The sequence below is a fragment of the Sarcophilus harrisii genome, chromosome 1 (genome assembly GCF_902635505.1).
Source record: "Sarcophilus harrisii chromosome 1, mSarHar1.11, whole genome shotgun sequence".
Taxonomy (NCBI): domain Eukaryota; kingdom Metazoa; phylum Chordata; class Mammalia; order Dasyuromorphia; family Dasyuridae; genus Sarcophilus; species Sarcophilus harrisii.
In genome coordinates this window covers 706,949,030-706,966,547 of record NC_045426.1, presented here as the reverse complement: position 1 = coordinate 706,966,547, position 17,518 = coordinate 706,949,030, and the positions used below count along the sequence as shown (strand labels likewise).

The 17,518-nt window shown below is 41.8% G+C and overlaps 1 protein-coding gene across 2 annotated transcripts in view; it reads right to left on the bottom strand.

Moving 5' to 3' along the window:
- HORMAD2 (HORMA domain containing 2) overlaps positions 1-17,079 on the bottom strand; it is a 71,975-nt gene extending 54,896 nt beyond the window's left edge. Inside the window, exons 1-5 of one of the 2 annotated variants that reach the window (XM_023497221.2) lie at positions 16,968-17,079; positions 11,370-11,452; positions 8,681-8,825; positions 1,017-1,080; positions 508-544 (exon numbers count right to left, since the gene is read on the bottom strand). In XM_023497221.2, coding sequence (XP_023352989.1) covers positions 508-544; positions 1,017-1,080; positions 8,681-8,825; positions 11,370-11,423 — 300 coding nt within the window. In that variant the 5' untranslated portion in view covers positions 11,424-11,452; positions 16,968-17,079. Of the gene's footprint in view, positions 1-507; positions 545-1,016; positions 1,081-8,680; positions 8,826-11,369; positions 11,453-16,868 lie in introns of both variants that reach the window. The other variant, XM_012542593.3, reaches the window with a different exon arrangement.
- Positions 17,080-17,518: the final 439 nt, after the last annotated feature.

Here is a 17,518-nt window from a genome sequence, read left to right as displayed (position 1 = left end):
AGGATGAGTGTTAATTGTTTGGGCCAGAGTACGTATGTAATATAGGCCCCTGAACCTATATTCTTCCAGGTTGAATAGGTTTTAAAGAAATTATAGGAGTTGTACAAGCAGTTTTCAGCAGACGTGCATACAAGCTGGTTTGCAGCACAACTAAGACACAAATAGTACAATTCTGAGTATACTCAAAGTGCTTAGTTCCAGATTCTTGTCTCCTCGGTTTCACATCCTGTGGACCACTTCCAGAGACTTCAAAGGAAACTGTGGTCATGACAGAAGCATGAGCTTGTGAAAGAAAAAAAGGGTATTGGATTTCTAGGTGATGTCAAAGACATCAGTGAGACAAAATAGTCTTAAAACCTAAGCATTGAACACCAGCAACTGGAAAGGAAACTGGTCTATGAATGTAGATTCAGGCAAAGATTCTAGGTATAATCTTTGTTATCATTCTAGTATGAAAAGCGATAAAAGATAGGCCTTTGATCATAACAGAAATCTTAAAAGACTTACATATTTCTTTTCCAAAGCATCAAAACAACCTTTAATCCTGCCAAGAAATAAATGGTCGATGTTAACATGGGTCAGTCTCAAAGCAAAATAAAAAAACAACAACAACAAGAAAAGAAGTTTTGTATTTTTTTGCATTCATTAAATTGAAGCAGCCCCAATTGATAATGCCTTTGCCTCTTCTAGTTAGTCACAATTCAAGGCTATCACACATATCGTGGCACATCACTAAAGCTCAGATTAGCCTAGACTCAAGGATCATGCCCTTGACTCCTTTGGCTTGACTTTTTGCTTTCCTCTTGATACAAATATATTTTTCTTAAAGTATTGGAAAAATAGAATTATTGGATCATTGTTCACAGATGCTTATACTAAAACGTGAAACAGTGCTATTAAAAATAGCTTTTGCCAATGCTATTTTTTTCCTAATCTAAGCATTTAAAACCTAGTCAATTATTTGATACATGATAAAAATGTTGCTGCTCAGCTCATTTTAAATTTGAGCTACTTACCATTTGATAATCTGCAGAGAGCCAGGACATTTCTTATCTTCTCGAAGGATTTTTAAACTGAGATCTACAAAAAGAATACATCATTACTTGAATTGCATTCCTGTTTTAATTAAATTATTCAAGCTACAATTAGTTATCCTCTTTCCTTGAATTCATAGATTTATACAATATGTACTAGAAGGGACTTTTGACATTATGTAGTATAATTATGTCACTTTACAGGTGACTAAACTGAGCTCAAGAGAAAATAAGTGATTCTCCCATAAAGTGATAGGAGCCCAGATTTGAAATTAGTCTTCTGTTACCAAGTCCCATGTTTTTTGCCATGATGTCATACTACCTCAATTGCCTTGCTTATATCATTTATTCCACTTGACCATATAAGAATAGGGTAAGGACACACATCTCCATAACTTGGCAGTTACCTCCCCAACTGGCTGTCCCAAGTGTCTGTGCAGGGAGCAGCCACTGTAATTTAACTCCTGGTGCTCTCTCAAAACCTGGGCTGACATTCTGGAGAACGATTTGGAACTCTGCTCAAAAAGTTATCAAACTGTGCATATCCTTTGATCCATTAGTGCTACTACTGGGCTTATGTCCTAAAGAGATTTTAAAGGGAAAGGGACCTGTATGTGCCAAAATGTTTATGGCAGCCCTCTTTGTAGTGGCCAGAAACTGGAAACTGAGTGGATGCCCATCAGCTGGGGAATGGCTGCAAACATTGTGGCATTTGAATATTATGGAATATTATTGTTCGGTAAGAAATGACCAACAGGATGATTTCAGAGAGGCCTGGAGAGACTTACATGAACTGATGCTGAGTGAAATGAGCAGGACCAGGAGACCATTATATTTTTCAACAATAACACTATATGATGATCAATTCTGATGTTTGTGGCCCTCTTCAACAATGAGATGAAACAAATCAGTTCCAACAGAACAGTAATGAATTAAACCAGCTATACCCAGTGAAAGAACTCTGGGAAATGACTATGAACCACTACACAGAATTCCCAGTCCCTCTATTTTTGTCCACCTGCATTTTTGATTTCCTTCACAGGTTAATTGTACACTATTTCAAAGTCCTATTCTTCTTATGCAGGAAAATAACTGCATTTTATTTTGTATACATATATTGTATTTAACATATACTCTAACATCCTGAACATATATTGGTCAACCTGCCATCTAGGGGAGGGGATGGGGGGAAGGAGGGGAAAAGTTGGAACAAAAGGTTTTGCAATTGTCAATGCTGAAAAATTACCCATGCATATATCTTGTAAATAAAAAGCTATAATAAAAAAAAGCCCAGGCTGATTTTCACTATCCGGTCCAGCTACTGCCAAAGAAGGTGGGAAGATAAGCAGGGGAGAATATAAAAAGGATGCCTCAGAACCACCAGATTTAGTGGGATGTGCTGAATAAGCAAGAGATAATTTGCCACAGGAGTAGGGAAAATATGGGAAGATAAGCTACAAGACAAAAATTAAAATGGGGAAATGTGATTGAATATCCTGTTTATAGCTGCCTAAGGATACTGTTGGAGTAAAGGGTGAAAGAGCAGATGGTCTAAAAGGGCCTTGACCGTGCCCCAACAAGCTATAAAGTTTCAAATAACTGAGAGGCATGTTGCTCCTATTTATTTCATCTTGATAGAACTGTAGCACATCCCCAAGGAGAGATCTCAACTCAACAAGGAGCTAAAAAAGAAAAACTGATCTAGGATGATGGAGTATTGATATAAGAAAACCTTAGAAAAGAACAGTGGCAGCTAGTGGTACAGTAGCTAGATCCTGGAGTCAAGAAGACTTGAGTTCAAATTCAACCTAAGACACTTGCTAGTTGTATGACTCTGAGCAAGTTTACCTCGATTTCCTCAACTGTAAAATGGAAACAATAATAGCACCCACTTCCCAGAGTTGTCATGAGGATCAAATGAGATACTTATAAAGCAGTAGCACAGTAAACAACACATAGTAGGTGTTTAATAAATACCTATTCTCCTTCTAAAGAGCAATTTGGAACTGTGCCCAAAGGGCTATCAAACTGTACATCCCTTTTGATCCAGCAATACCACTACTAGGTCTGTCTCCCAAAGAGATTATTAAAAAGGGGAAAGGACCCATATGTGGAAAAATGTTTGCAGCAGCCCTTTTTGTAGTGGTAAGAAACTGGAAACTAAGTGGATGCCCAGCAGTTGGGGAATGGCTGAATAAGTTCTGGAATATGAAATGTTATGAAATGACCAGCAGGATGATTTCAGAGAGGCCTGGAAAGACTTAAGGAACTGATGCTAAGTGAAGTGAGCAGAACCAAAAGTGTTACACACAGCAACAACAAGACTATGTGATGATCAATTGTGACAGACATGGCTCTTCTCAACAATGAGGTGATTCAGGCCAGTTCCAGTGATCTTGTGATGAAGAGAGCTATCTACACCCAGAGAGAAGACTGTGGGGGCTGAGTGTGGATTAAAGCATACTATTTTCACTTTTTTTTTTGCGGGGGGGGGTTGCTGTTGTTTACTTGCTTGCTTGGGTTTTTTTTTTTCTTTCTCATGTTTTTTTTTTTCCCCCTTTTGATCTGATTTTTCTTGAGCAGCATGATGAATATGGAAATCTGTTTAGAAGAATTACACATGTTCAAATTGGATTGCTTGTTGTCTGGGGAGGAGGATGGGGAAGAAAGAGGAAAAAAACTGCATAGGTGAATATTGAAAACTCTCTTTGCATATATTTGGAAAAATTAAAAACTATTAAAAAATAAAATTCTAAATAAATATCTATTCTCTTCTCCTTCCCCCCACTTCTCTAATGATTCAGGGAAGGTAGCTGAGCCATACATAACAATGAGCAACTGGATGGCTAAAAAAAAACCAAACAAACAAAAAATCTAACTTCTCCTTTGCTAGGATTCCCTTCCAGGGCAGTAAAAAAAGCTCCCAGAAATAGATGAAGACTCACTAGAAGAGGTCTTGCTTGACACTATGATTTCTGAGATCTCTCTCTTATTATCATCCCACATAGGTAGGTACTATAAGTACTGCATCCTGTAAAGACACGTGCAGAAGAGTAAGTGAAAGCCAAACAGAAAGGGAAGGGAGGGAATCAAGAAGAATGTTTTCTGTGTCCTTGCTTTTCCTTCCCACTCCATACTCCAACTCCAGACTCCATTTTCACTGACTAATTCCCATGCCTGTAATTATCTCCCTCATTATCCCCATCTTCTTCAAGTCCCAGCTAAAATCCTATTTTCTACAAAAATCCTTTCTCAATGTCCCTTAATGTTAGCACCTCCTCTCTGTGATCATCTCCAAATTATCCTGTATATATCTCATTTATACTTAAGAATTTGCATGTTATCTCCCCCAATGGAGTGTGAGTTTCTCAAGAGCGGAGCCTATTTTTGGCCTTTCTCTGTATCTCCAGGACTTAGAGCAGAACTGGCACACAGTCAAAACTTAATACATGCTTATTGACTTGACTATGTGCTTTGCTGTGTACATAAAATTCATCCTGCATTGTATGCCTTGTGAGCCTGGATGCTTCTAAAGGGGAGCTAATGGCAATTCTTTAGAAGTTCCAGAGATAAAGAGAAATGAGAGGAGAAGTTAGGAATTTAAAAACATTATCCCTAAATATCTATTTCTGAAAGAAATTATTGTGAACTGATATGTACCTGGATTTCACTTTGAATCATGATTTTTTTTTCCTTCTCTCCCTGCTTTCCCTGCAGTTTAGGAGAAGCTAAGCTGATTTGCAGAAGAAACTTCTGTACTTCTGCCGAATTCCAAAAAGTTCCCTACAGGGAATGAATATGAAAAGACTGCCTTCATGGATCTTAGTTTCTTCAAAACGAAGTGACTGGATAGATGATTTCTAGGATGCCCTCTAGTTCTTAATAATCTATAATTTGCCAGTTTAAAATACAGACCTAATCTATTCCCCTTTTTCCTTTCCTGAATCAATTTTTTTAAAAAGTAAGAGATAAAGAAGGAAAAAGTAGAGAAAATCTCTCATTACGTAGTCTCAAAACTCTGATTTCATCAGGGGAAGTACAAATACCTTTCTGTATTTAGGGAAAACAAAGTGGTTCAGTTAAAGAGAATTTTGGCTTGGTGTCTATATTAGGGAGTCAGGACTCAAAACTAAGACCCAAATCTATCACTGATTCACTGTATGACTTTCCATGTACAGTCACTTGACCATTTCATACTTCTCTGTTCCCATCTTTAAAATGAAGAAGACGCCAACTCTATCTCTCAGGGGAGATGTGAAAATCACTATATATTAGTAAAGCATTTGGGGATTCCCAGAAAGGGGGTGATTTAGATGCATATTAAGCATGGATTTAAGTGCACGTAAGAGCAGAAATCCTACATCAAATTTGTTAAGTAACTCCTCTCCTCCACCACCACCCCCATCACCACTATACTACTTAAGGACAACAATGCTCAGTAAATAGTACATAAATGAACACTTGCATTATACCTCAGTGGTGGTCAAAAGGACAAACTGAGATAATGTATGGAAAACCCTGCCAGATACCTGAAAAATCAATTAGCCACATTTATTAAGCAGCATTATTATGGGGTAGACAATGCAGATATAAATATGTTCACTACAAAATACTCAACATGTCATGGTCGTTTCCAGACAAGGGGAGCTCATTGCCTCCCCAGTAGCCTGCTCCAATTTTGATTGGGTCTGAGAGATTATTTCTTTTTTTAATTTTTTTTAAAGCTTTTTATTTTCAAAACATATGCACGGATAATTTTTCAACATTGACCCTTGCATAGCCTTCTGTTTTAGATTTTCCCCTCCTTCCCCCAATCCTCCCCTAAATGGCAAGCTAACAGATTATTTTAAGGTGCTTTTTAGTGAAGAAAAAGATTTGCTAGGGACATGACATCTATTTTCAAATAATCAAAGGTGTTAACATGTAGGAAAAGGATTAAATTTTCCCACAGACCAATACTGAGGAGTGAAAAGGAGAAAGGAGCTAGTTTTAATTTAATACTTTCTAACAACTACAGCTCTTGAAAAATGGGAATAGGCTGTCTTTTAATGACATATTATCCCACAGGATGGATAATCTATGCTGACCAAGGCAATGAAAACTCTTTGTATCTTAGTTTCCTTCTCGGTAAAACAAGGGGTCTGAATCAAACAATATTTACTCTCTCACTACTAGCTCTAATTCCCATGATCCTATGGTGTAGCAAGGATTTGGCCCCTGAGTGCAAGACTGAATTGGACAACCTTTCAAGTCCCTTCATATTGACAGCTGCAATTCTTTCGCATTGTTAAAAGTGAAAAATATCTCCGAGCACTACAATTATTCTAGGAGGCCTTCGATTTTGCTGATGGGAGACATTTGTAATTATAAAAAGAAACAACCCAGCAGAGTAGAATAGAATAAGAACCCAGAATCAGGCAGTGCTAGGTTCCATTTCCATCAATGGCATTTTCTAGCTGTGTGACAACAAACAAATCACCCACCCTCTCTGAGCCTGTAAAATCAGGATAACAGCTTCTATAGTATCTATCTCTGTGGCAGTCATGAAAAGGAACTGAAGTGTTCTGCATTGTAAAGAGGTGCTAGGTAAATGTCATTATTGTTACCAACAATTTTATTGCTAGTTAACAACACAAGAAAAGCATTTCTCAAAATATAATGGCAATTATTGTACACCACAGATGCATTTTTAAATGACCAATGTAATTGACCTTTATGGCTTCTTTGTCTCCAGGATATGAATTTCAATGTGAGCCAGTAAAGAAATACAATTTAGAAAGGAAGAGAGTTAAGAATGAAATGAAATTAGGAAGAAACAATGCAACTTGTAAAATTTGGAATTAAGAAGTTTAGTGTAAAGAGAGATTGGGAAAAGAAGCCTCAAAAGGAGAAATCTGGAGAATTCCACCTGTATTTTTCAAATGGTAATTAGAGTTTAATTAAAACTCAACAGAAGGTTTTCCAAATGGCTGCTCCTCTAAACGGTTTTCTGATCACCTGTAAAAGTCTCATCACCTAAAAGGAAGAGATGAAAATAGAATGTCCAGAAGAAACTTTGAAAGTCGAAGGGAAAGAAAAACAGAAACAAACTAAGAAAATGATGACAAAAAAAATTAATAAAGACATGGAAACCAGGCAAAGCCCAGACCTCTAAATTGAAGACAATTGAGAAGAGGATAAAACTGATAGTGTTATGCCACAGTTCTCTTTTATTGTTCTGACTCGGTTTCTCTAATTATCCTGACTCAGTCTCCCTAAATTGTCCTGCCTCGGTTTCCCTGAATTGTGACCTCATTATTCTGATCAATCCTGCAAAACCACCCCTCCCTCTTAATCAGAATATTTAATAAGGATAAAAGATCTTATATTTTAGAATATCAGAATGCTTCTCCCCATCCCAAGCTATCAGACTATCAGATACCATCTTATCAAGATGCCTCTCCCCATCTCCGGGGTGCCTCACCCCATTATGTCATCCCCATCTCTGGTGGCTCACCCCACCCTGTCAGAGTCCTGTTCCCACTCTCAGCATCCTGACTCTGCCCCTGCCTCAGTCTACCTCCTGTACCTGAGCCACATGTGTATATATGTCATTGAGAACTCAAGATTGTTTGCTGGATTCTTGGAGACGATAGTCTCATTCATCCCTGGGACCAAACCATGGATCCATTTGGTCCCAGTAAATCTCTCCCTTTCAAATAAATTATTAAATACTCTCTAATCTCTATCTTGCCTCAGTTTCTCCGGCATTACAATAGTTGCCAAAATATTTAATTCTTCAAGGAACCACCATATCATCGAGAATTAGATTTCCACTAACACAGATCGCAACTTCTTTGTGATTCAGTAAACAGAATGTGAAAACTAACTCAAAAAGTAAGTTCCCTGAAGTCAAAGTAGCAACAAACCTCTCCCAACTTATCTAGACGAATCCTTGGACAACAACCTTGTCACCGGGCCCATCCACAGGGCCTCTCCAGCTCCACCATCACCATCATCATTGCTGACACAGAAACAACAATTGAAAGTTACAAAGCCCTGCATAAGCACTATCTCATTTGAGTAGACCCTTCTAGAGAGCTCCCTGTTGGGCCAGGCTTTGAGAACCCAAGGTCACTTCCATCCAGTGATGCATCATTAAAACTGGTTTTTGCCAATTTAAGTTGCTAAAATTTCCACGATGGGACTGATGGAGATTTATAGGGGCTACGTATATTCTCTAAACGGGCAGAATGGTTTTCGCCATCGAATCTAATTAGTGTTAGAAAGCACTTCAAGTACAATTTCATTTTCGAGACCGAGGCTACCGTAGTAGAGCACTTAAAATACCAAGCCTCCAATGGCCTTGAACCCGGCTGCTGTTGCCTCTGCAGATAAAAGCCCAGAATTCCTAGACTGGCTCACAGAGATTTATTGGCCGCTTAATCTGCCATTTGGTATCAAGCCAGGAACTAATGGCACCTGGTAGTAAAACTATTGAATCTGGGATAGTTAAATTAAAGAGGTATGTAAATGAACAAATCAATCATGAAGAGCTGGCACAGGCCTGGGGATTAACACCTTCTGTGAGGAAGAAATGCTTGATGCTATTACGGAGCAGAGCCAAGAACAAAAATATCAGAATTCATCACTGACTGCTGTTTTACCGTGTAAACAGCGGGTTCCGTAAGAAGTCTCTGGAAACAGCCCCCGCAGGTAAGTGATGCACGAGATAGAAGTGGCTAAAAGCTTCTTCACCAGCACTAAAGATTCATGCTCAGTGGTGATTTGAGTTGGGAACAGAGCTGTTTCCTGGAAGGAAAAAAAAAAATGGCCAAGATTAGCATTTTGAAAGATCAGCACACAGTAAATCCCGTGGTTATTTAGATTGTAAAGGGGAAAGATTTCTCAGGACATGAAAGAATCACATCATGGTTGGGGGAAGGGACTGTTCATAAGGAAAAGAGGCTTCCCAGAAAGAAAAAAGGCATCAGACCACAATTCCACAGCCAATCAAAACAAAAAGGTTGAGTTAATTATCCTTTGATAATTCAGGCCTAAACCTTATTTCTTTCAAAACAATCGAGGTATTTAGAGTAAAATGGTGGTTTTTCAAGACATCATGAGCATCACCACAAACCTTTGAGATTGTTGTCGTTCTGAATCACCTACCTGTTGATGACCCAAGGGACCATAGTGCACCTATACTGTCCATGGGAATTTTTTTTTTTTTTTTTTTGGCAGAGATGCTGGAGTGGTTTGCCCTCTCTTTCGTCTTTCGCTATCTCATTTTTCAGATGAAGAAACTGAGGTAAAAAAGGGTGAAATGACTTACTGGGGTCATACAGATAGAAAGTGTCCCAATTAGTGGGCATCTAGGTGGCAAAATGGATAGAGCCCCAGATCTAGAATCCAGGAGACCTAAATTCAAATCTGAAATCGAATACTAGCTTACTAGTTTGAGTGACCTTGAGCAAGCCACTTATCCCTGTTCCCCTCAGTTTCCTCTCCTGTAAAATGAGGTAAAAATCGTGGTAAACCACTATAGCATCTGCCAAGAAAACCCCAAGTGGGATCAGAAAGAGACACAACCAAACAACAACAATTGCTGGCTGCACACCCAGTAGCCTAATCATGCAGCCACTTAAATGCCTATTAACTGAGATCAGACTACAGCTAATTCCAGAGGATAAAATATAGGGGAGCTTGTCCTCCCTCCCTCAATCCCTCAGTCGTTGAGATAGCGGGCCTTTGACCAATGGATTTCTTCAATCCACTCAGAGGAAAGAAAAGAGCAGATAAGAGAGGTAATGGGAAGTTAAACTAATTGTAATGCCAAATCCTTCCCCTTTATCTCCCTACTGGAACATGATATGTTTCTCTGAATTAGAAGGCAATTTGGGGGTTGGCTGCCTGCAAAGCTGGAGACGAGGTCTCCTCCACAGACTGGGTGCTTAGGCCAGGGCTGGCGACTAAGCCATTTAAAAGGCATGGGCATATGGTGGGAGAGAGCGGCAGGGGGCTCTTGGGACCCTAATACCTCAGCTTTCTGCCTTTTTAAGGCAGGGGAGAGAATTCAACTCTACATAATTAATCAACAAGCATTTTTTACGGGCTTGTTCTTTTCTAAGTTCTGGGAATAAAAAGATGGAAGTGAATGTGTCCCTGCCCAAAGGGAGCTCCATTCTAAAGGGGAGACAGTGAGTACATAAAGAGGGACACAAGCTACATCTTGAGGAGACAAAGGGCCTCCTTCGAAGGGAAGTCACCAGCATCCACAACTTAGGAAATGATCTTTGTGGCCAAAGGTACAAATTCCTCACTCCACAGTGAATTTGCTGGCCGACCGGTCTTCAGGTTACAGACCCAGTCTCTCCCAGGGTCCACACAAAGCCTTTCTGTCTCAGCAGACTCTGTGGAGCTCGGGTTCCCCTTTGGGTCAGCCCCACACCAGTTAAAAAACACTGAGGGGACACATTCTAAAGATCCCTGTTAGGAACATTAAAAGAAGCATACAAGAACATTGCTGCTCTGGAAGGACTGGTCATCTGGCCAATAGGATAGAGCCTACACCCATTTGTATCAAGTCTAAGAGCAATACTTAAAACATGATTACTAAAGAACAGCTTTTGGAGGGGAAATTTTATATCAGCTTCACTGCTTGGTTCTAACTCCACTGCTGCTTTTCCCCACTTGCATTGCTCTCTGAGGGCAGCAACTCTTTCTTGTTTGTATCTCCAGTTTAGTCTGGTAGATGGTCACTACCAGATAGGTCACTTAACCTACACTACAGCAAGTGCTAGGACTCAGGAAGTCCTGAGTTCATATCTAACCTTTACTAGCTGTATGACCCTGGACAAGTCATGTTACTCTGTTGCCTCAGTCTCTCATCTGTCAAATGAGCCAGAGAAAGAAATGACAACCCGTTCTAGAATCTCTGCCAAGAAATGGGGTCACAAGGAGTGACACGACTGAACAACAAATCCCCAGATCAGCAGCATTGGGTACATAGGAGACATTTAATAAATGCTCATTGTATTATAAGGGCTTTGAGAAGGAAGAGGACTGCCCACTTAAAGCCTGGACAGCAATTTAGAGAAGGGCAGGCTCCTCCTGAAGAGGGGGACTGAAGGCTTCAAGAGAAAGCCCTTCTGGGATTGGGCGATTGGGAGATGAGGCTAGAAAGCTAGGGAGGGCTGAAGCACCAAGGCAAGAGGTTTCCCTTTATCCTGCTAGAAACAAGGAGTCAGAATAGGGTATCCCTGCCAGCTGATGATGGGACGGCTAACTCAAAAATCTCGGGTGTGTCTTTCCGCTACACTAAACCACATGTTCGGCGTCCATCCCGACAAATACCTTGGTGGTCTTGTAGGTTTCGACGGAGTAAGAGAGCTGAGTAGTGGTGGCCATGATGTCTTGTCGATAGTAATAGTTCTGTCCTGTAAAAACAAAGAAGCGTTAGCTGATGATAGCACTTGACAAAGAGTTCAAGGTAAACTCTTTCCTTCTTACTCAGGACTTTAAAAAAAAAAATCAATGAGTGTGTGATGGCGTCAAGGCCTTTGCCCCCTCCCCATGAAGGCAAGCTGGCCCTGGTCCCCCTCCTGGGGAGCCGTAAGCCCCTAAAACGAGACCACTCATAGAAGGACCTCATCCACTGTGGGTTCCTGGGAGATCCTGATTCATCTCCTCTCTCAAGCCCAGAGTTCCCCTGTAAACCTCCACCAGGTGGCAGCAGTGGTTAAGGGTGGGGGGTCCCTGGTTTTTCTCCAACTGGAATAAACTCAGCCTGGCTGGGAAGAGTGGGGGGGGGGGGGGGCGGGCTTCTACCAGGTTTGCACGTCCCCACGAAACGGGCCATCTCAGCTCTCTGGCTTGTGCTCATCCCAGGCTGGGCTTTGGGAACTGACTCCTGGACACCGCCTGGTCCAGAACGAGTTCACCGAGGAAATGGGATATTGTTTTTTTTTTTTTTTCTTCCTTTTTTTTTTTTTAATTTTATTTAATAGCCTTTTATTTACAGGATATATACATGGGTAAACTTTACAGCATTAACAATTGCCAAACCTCTTGTTCCAATTTTTCACCTCTTACCCCCACCCCCTCCCCCAGATGACAGGATGACCAGTAGATGTTAAATACATTAAAATATAAATTAGATACACAATAAGTATACATGACCAAAACGTTATTTTGCTGTACAAAAAGAATCAGACTCTGAAATATTGTACAATTAGCTTGTGAAGGAAATCAAAAATGCAGGTGTGCATAAATATAGGGATTGGGAATTCAATGTAATGGTTTTTAGTCATCTCCCAGAGTTCTTTTTCTGGGCATAGCTAGTTCAGTTCATTACTGCTCCATTAGAAATGATTTGGGTTGATCTCGTTGCTGAGGATGGCCTGGTCCATCAGAACTGGTCATCATATAGTACTGTTGTTGAAGTATATAATGATCTCCTGCTCCTGCTCGTTTCACTCAGCATCAGTTCATGTAAGTCTCTCCAGGCCTTTCTGAAATCATCCTGTTGGTCATTTCTTACAGAACAGTAATATTCCATAATATTCATATACCACAATTTATTCAGCCATTCTCCAACTGATGGACATCCATTCAGTTTCCAGTTTCTAGCCACTACAAAAAGGGCTGCCACAAACATTCGTGCACATACAGGTCCCTTTCCCTTCTTTATAATCTCTTTGGGATATAATCCCAGTAGTAACACTGCTGGATCAAAGGGTATGCACAGTCTGATAACTTTTTGAGCATAGTTCCAAACTACTCTCCAGAATGGTTGGATTCGTTCACAACTCCACCAACAATGCATCAATGTCCCAGTTTTCCCGCATCCCCTCCAACAATCATCATTATTTTTTCCTGTCATTTTAGCCAATCTGACAGGTGTGTAGTGGTATCTTAGAGTTGTCTTAATTTGCAGGAAATGGGATATTGTTAAGAAAATCTGAGGATTTTGTAGGAATGAGACTACTTAGTAAAAGTTCAGATCAGGCCTAGTTCATTAGTCCTTAAAAAATACCCCCTACGGGGGCAGTTATTAATAAAATACAAATAGTAAGGGGAAGAGTCCAGATTAGAACCCGGGTTCTCCAATATCCTGAAATGATTCCTGTGTCAATCATCACTAAACACGGATTAAGCACGGTCTACCTTCTTCTAACCTAACACAAATCTACAGGATAAGGAGGGAAGAGGGGTGCAGCTGTCCAGAGATGAGGAGAAAGCCTTCATCTTGCCTTTCATTCTACCTGAAGCTAACCTCATCCAGCTCCCTCCCTCCTGCCCGCTCCTCAGTTACTGTGGCTTCTCCTTCTCCAAGCAGGATCAAGTCTCTTCCTGGTCTTCTCCGGCCAAGTCCTGGAGGAACACGAGGACCCGGATCCCACAGCATTCAGCCTCCATTCAACTTCTCACTCCCGTCGCTGGGGCTGTGTCCCTTTGGAGCGGGTGCTCTGCGGAGGTCTCCTATTCAAGCACAAACTGCCTCGTTTTGAAAGCTCTCAAGCTGACAGCCCCAGGAGGCAGCGCTACAGATCGTTAGAGAAGAGCTCTGATGTTCTTATCACCTTGTTCTCTGACTCATTATCTAAAAACACAGTTAGGATTTCATAACCGCAGAATCGAGAGCAGAATTCTAATTTTCCGATGTCTTTCACTTACAAGTTATTTTCACGACAGACACAAACACTGGGAATTGCACAGGGCGTTCAGATCTCAGCCACCCCACAGCTCAACTGTGGCAGTGATGCTTTATTGAGCTCTCCCCCAGCATTCTTAGGTTCTCTCTGCAAGGATGATATCCTGAAGCAAATCTGTTCGGCATTCTGTGCTTCGGATTCCTGTGGGGGATGAGGTTCAAACACCTACAATTTTACTCTCTGGGGGAGTGGCCAGAAGGGTGCTCAAGAGAAACATGATTTGTAAAGGATTTATATAAAACGGTGCTGTGTACTATCTATTTTTTAAAAAGTCATTATAACTGGGGGAAACAGAATACCAAATAAAAGGTTTTTTTAAGTCATGTATGCAGGCACTGAAGGTTTTCAAAGAGTTTTGCATTCACTATCTCACTGGATTCTTTCAACAATTTTTCAGGGTAGGTATTAAGCCAATTCTACAAATGAGGAAACTGAGGCTGAGAGGCTGAGTGATTTGCATCTTTTGAGAGGCCTTCTTCCCCGGATTCCTTCCCAAAATGGTGGCATCCTCAATTACTTTGCAATTATCTTGTATTTAGTTAGAGAGCACATGTACTCTTCCACAGAACATAAGCTACTTGAAGGCAGAGCCTGTCTCATCTTAAATTTGTATCTCCAATGCCCAAGATAATCCTAGCACAAAGTAAGTGCTTAATAAATGCTGATTGATTAGTTAACTGACAGATTCTAACTAAATTTAGCCCTCTTTTCCCCATAAAACATAGAGTATTAAATAATTTACTTTAGGGGCTCCTCATATCTCTCAGAGTGAGGTAGAAACAAATAAAACAACACCCATTTTACAAGTGAAAACCAAGGTTCAAAGAAGGGTACACAACTAGTATTCAAGGCAGGATACAAAGCCAAGTATCCTGAATCTACACTTTATATTTTTGAAAAGCTTTTAATTATTATATTTTTGAATCTTTATTATTTTTTATATTTTTGAAAGGCTATCATATTGGGCTGACTCATCCCTTTTTCCCCTTGCCCGAAATGAGCTGCTCTTTACGATGCAGTTTATATTCTGTATATTTCACTAAGATACTCTGCCAGGAAGCTGGATAACCTTCCTCACAGCAGTATGATGCTCGGAGGGGAAAGCAGACTTTATCTTGCTGTGTTGTTCATAGGAAGATGGTACTTTTTATAGCTGAAGAGCAAGTTTCATTGACGTATACCATCATTAGATTGGAAGGAAAGAGTTCAGAATCAACAGAATCAGAATACTGGAGGAGATTTAAGCCCCAGGTCATTGAATCCAGTTCCTTCTTCTAAGGGGAACAAAGAATCTTTCTTTACTGTGTCCCAGTAAAGGGGCCAACCAACCAACCATTCTTTAAATACCTTCTATAACTGGGAATTTACTATACAGCATAGTAAATTATTACTATTTAAATTACTTATTTACATTTTGGGATTGTTAAAAAGTTCCTTATTATGAACTGAAATCCCTGAAACATTCTGCTCTCCGTGGCCATGCAGAAGAAAACTAATGTCCACCGTAGCTCTTCAAATATTTGCAGGCAGCCTTCATTCTTCCCCAAACCTCCTTAGGTTTCTCATTTTACATGTGATTTGATTTGCCCACTTGCTCTACCACTCGGGGAGATTTCAATTTGATAAAAATTATTCATGATTCTGACTAACCTTCCCAGTCAGATAACTCCCATCATATTCTTTCTTTCTCCCTCAAATTCAGTACGTGGCTTCTTATATTACTACATAAAGTTAGGTGGGGAAGTCATATACGAGGGAGTGGAAAATACGGGAGTGGAGAAAAGTGGGTTTGGATCCCAGTTCTGTCCTTAGCAGCTGGGAAAACTCTGTCATTAGCAGCTGAGGCCATTTCTGGGCTCTGCACCCCATTTCCTCATTTGCAAAATGGGGTAAATTACAACCACCACCTCCCAGCTGTTAGAAGGAACTGGATGAATGTTAAAATGCTCCAAAAGGTGCTGCTATTTCCAATGTTTGCCCTTTAAGTATCCCCTACCAGGACTGTCTCCTATTCCCAGCTACTTCTGGACAGAACATTTAGCCCGATGCTCTCCCCTCGTTTCGGTAAACGCCCAACACTGACCACATGACAACATTTACAATTTTTTCTTTTATCGCAGCAAATCCGAGTGGTCACAAGGAGTCATTCAGGTCCAAAGAATTCTCCTTAAAAATGAAAGATCTCACCTTTGACCCTGTACTAACCATTACAGTCGACTCCAAGAGGAGCCAAAGCAATCAGCTAGAACTTCCTGTACAATTTCTATTCAAGGGCTTAAAAATCTTAAAAACAAAAACTGCAAAGGGGGGTGTGGGGGGAGTGGGGGTGGGGAGGGGAAGAGGGAAACTCCTCTATTATTAAAAAAAAAAAAAAAAAAAAAAAGCAAAAAAGTCTTGGAATCTTTTGAAAGTAGAAAAGGCCTATTGGGAGTCCCAAATCCTGAGTTTGAATCTGTGCCTTTTGTGAATTTTAGCAGATTACCTCCCCTCCCTTAAAGCCCTGTCCACCTCTCTGGACAGCTTCTGGATGTTCTTTCCAAGCCTGGGTCTGTGGTCCTAGGCGGCCTAGAAAACCTCTAAGGCTTCCTCCAGCCCTCAATCCATGGTCTAGGCCCTCTGACCTCTCCGTGCCTCAGTTTCCCTTTCTGTAAATCGAGGGGACGGATTAGTTTTTCTAATCCTATGCTTGTAGGCCCTTTGGTCTCTCCGTGCCTCAGTTTCCCTTTCTGTAAATAGAAGGGGCGGACTAATTTTTCTAAGCCTAAATCCAAGGCCCTCTGACCTCTCTGTGCTCAGTTTCCCTTTCTGTAAATCGAGGGGCGGACTAACTTTTCTAAGCCTAAATCCTAGGCGCTCTGACCTCTCCGTGCCTCGGTTTCCCTTTCTGTAAATCGAGGATTTAAGATTGGATGGCTTCTAATTTAAACTCCGAACCCTTTGACCTCTCCCTGCCTCAGTTTCCGCTTCCGGGGAAGGGTCACACCGAGTGGGGCCCAGGCCCGCCTGCGACCTCTCCGGTCCCACCCTCTCACACTTCTCAGGACCTCGCGGCCTCGGGGGAGGGGCAGAGGCCCGGTTCTTTCCCTCCTCCTCCCACCCCCGCCCAAGTGGGGATTGATTTATTTCGGTAAACGCTCACCCACGACTCGAAACCAGAGAGCGAGAAAAAGAGAAAACCACGGACCCCCGCCCCGCGCCTGGGCCGCCCCCTCCCCTGGAACGCGAACGCGAACGCCACCTTCCCCTCCGAAGCAGCGCCGCTCGACTCTCTTCCCGCCCAAACCACGCCGGCCCAAATCGGCGTCTCATGAATAATACATGACCAGCCGCTCGCTCATTGGGCGCGAGCCAGAGGCGCAGGCGCTCTCCCCGCCCTGCTCCTGAAGAATCAGAGAGCTCCTGCTCCGCGATTGGCCGCTACCTCATGAATATGCAAATAGAAAACTCCCTCTCCGCCCTCCCTCGAGACCACGATTGGGACTGGCCGTTGTTAACGGCTCGCGGGTCTCGCGCCCAGTCCGGTAAAGGTTTCTGCCGGCGCATGCGCGCGGAGCTTCCCTGTCCTTGAAGGTGGGGGCAAGTGCTGAGATGCGGCTCCTGCCACTCCCGCAAACTTGAACGTTAGATATAAGCTCGAATCCTGACTCGGCCACTTCCTGCCAGGGGGACGCTGGGCCTCCGACGGCTCGGTCCGTGAGGGGGCCGCGCCCTCTGCTCAGCAGGGACACCGGGGTCCGGAAGGGCGGGGGGGGAGGGGCGGAGGAGAGGCTGCCGAAATGGGGGGGTCCG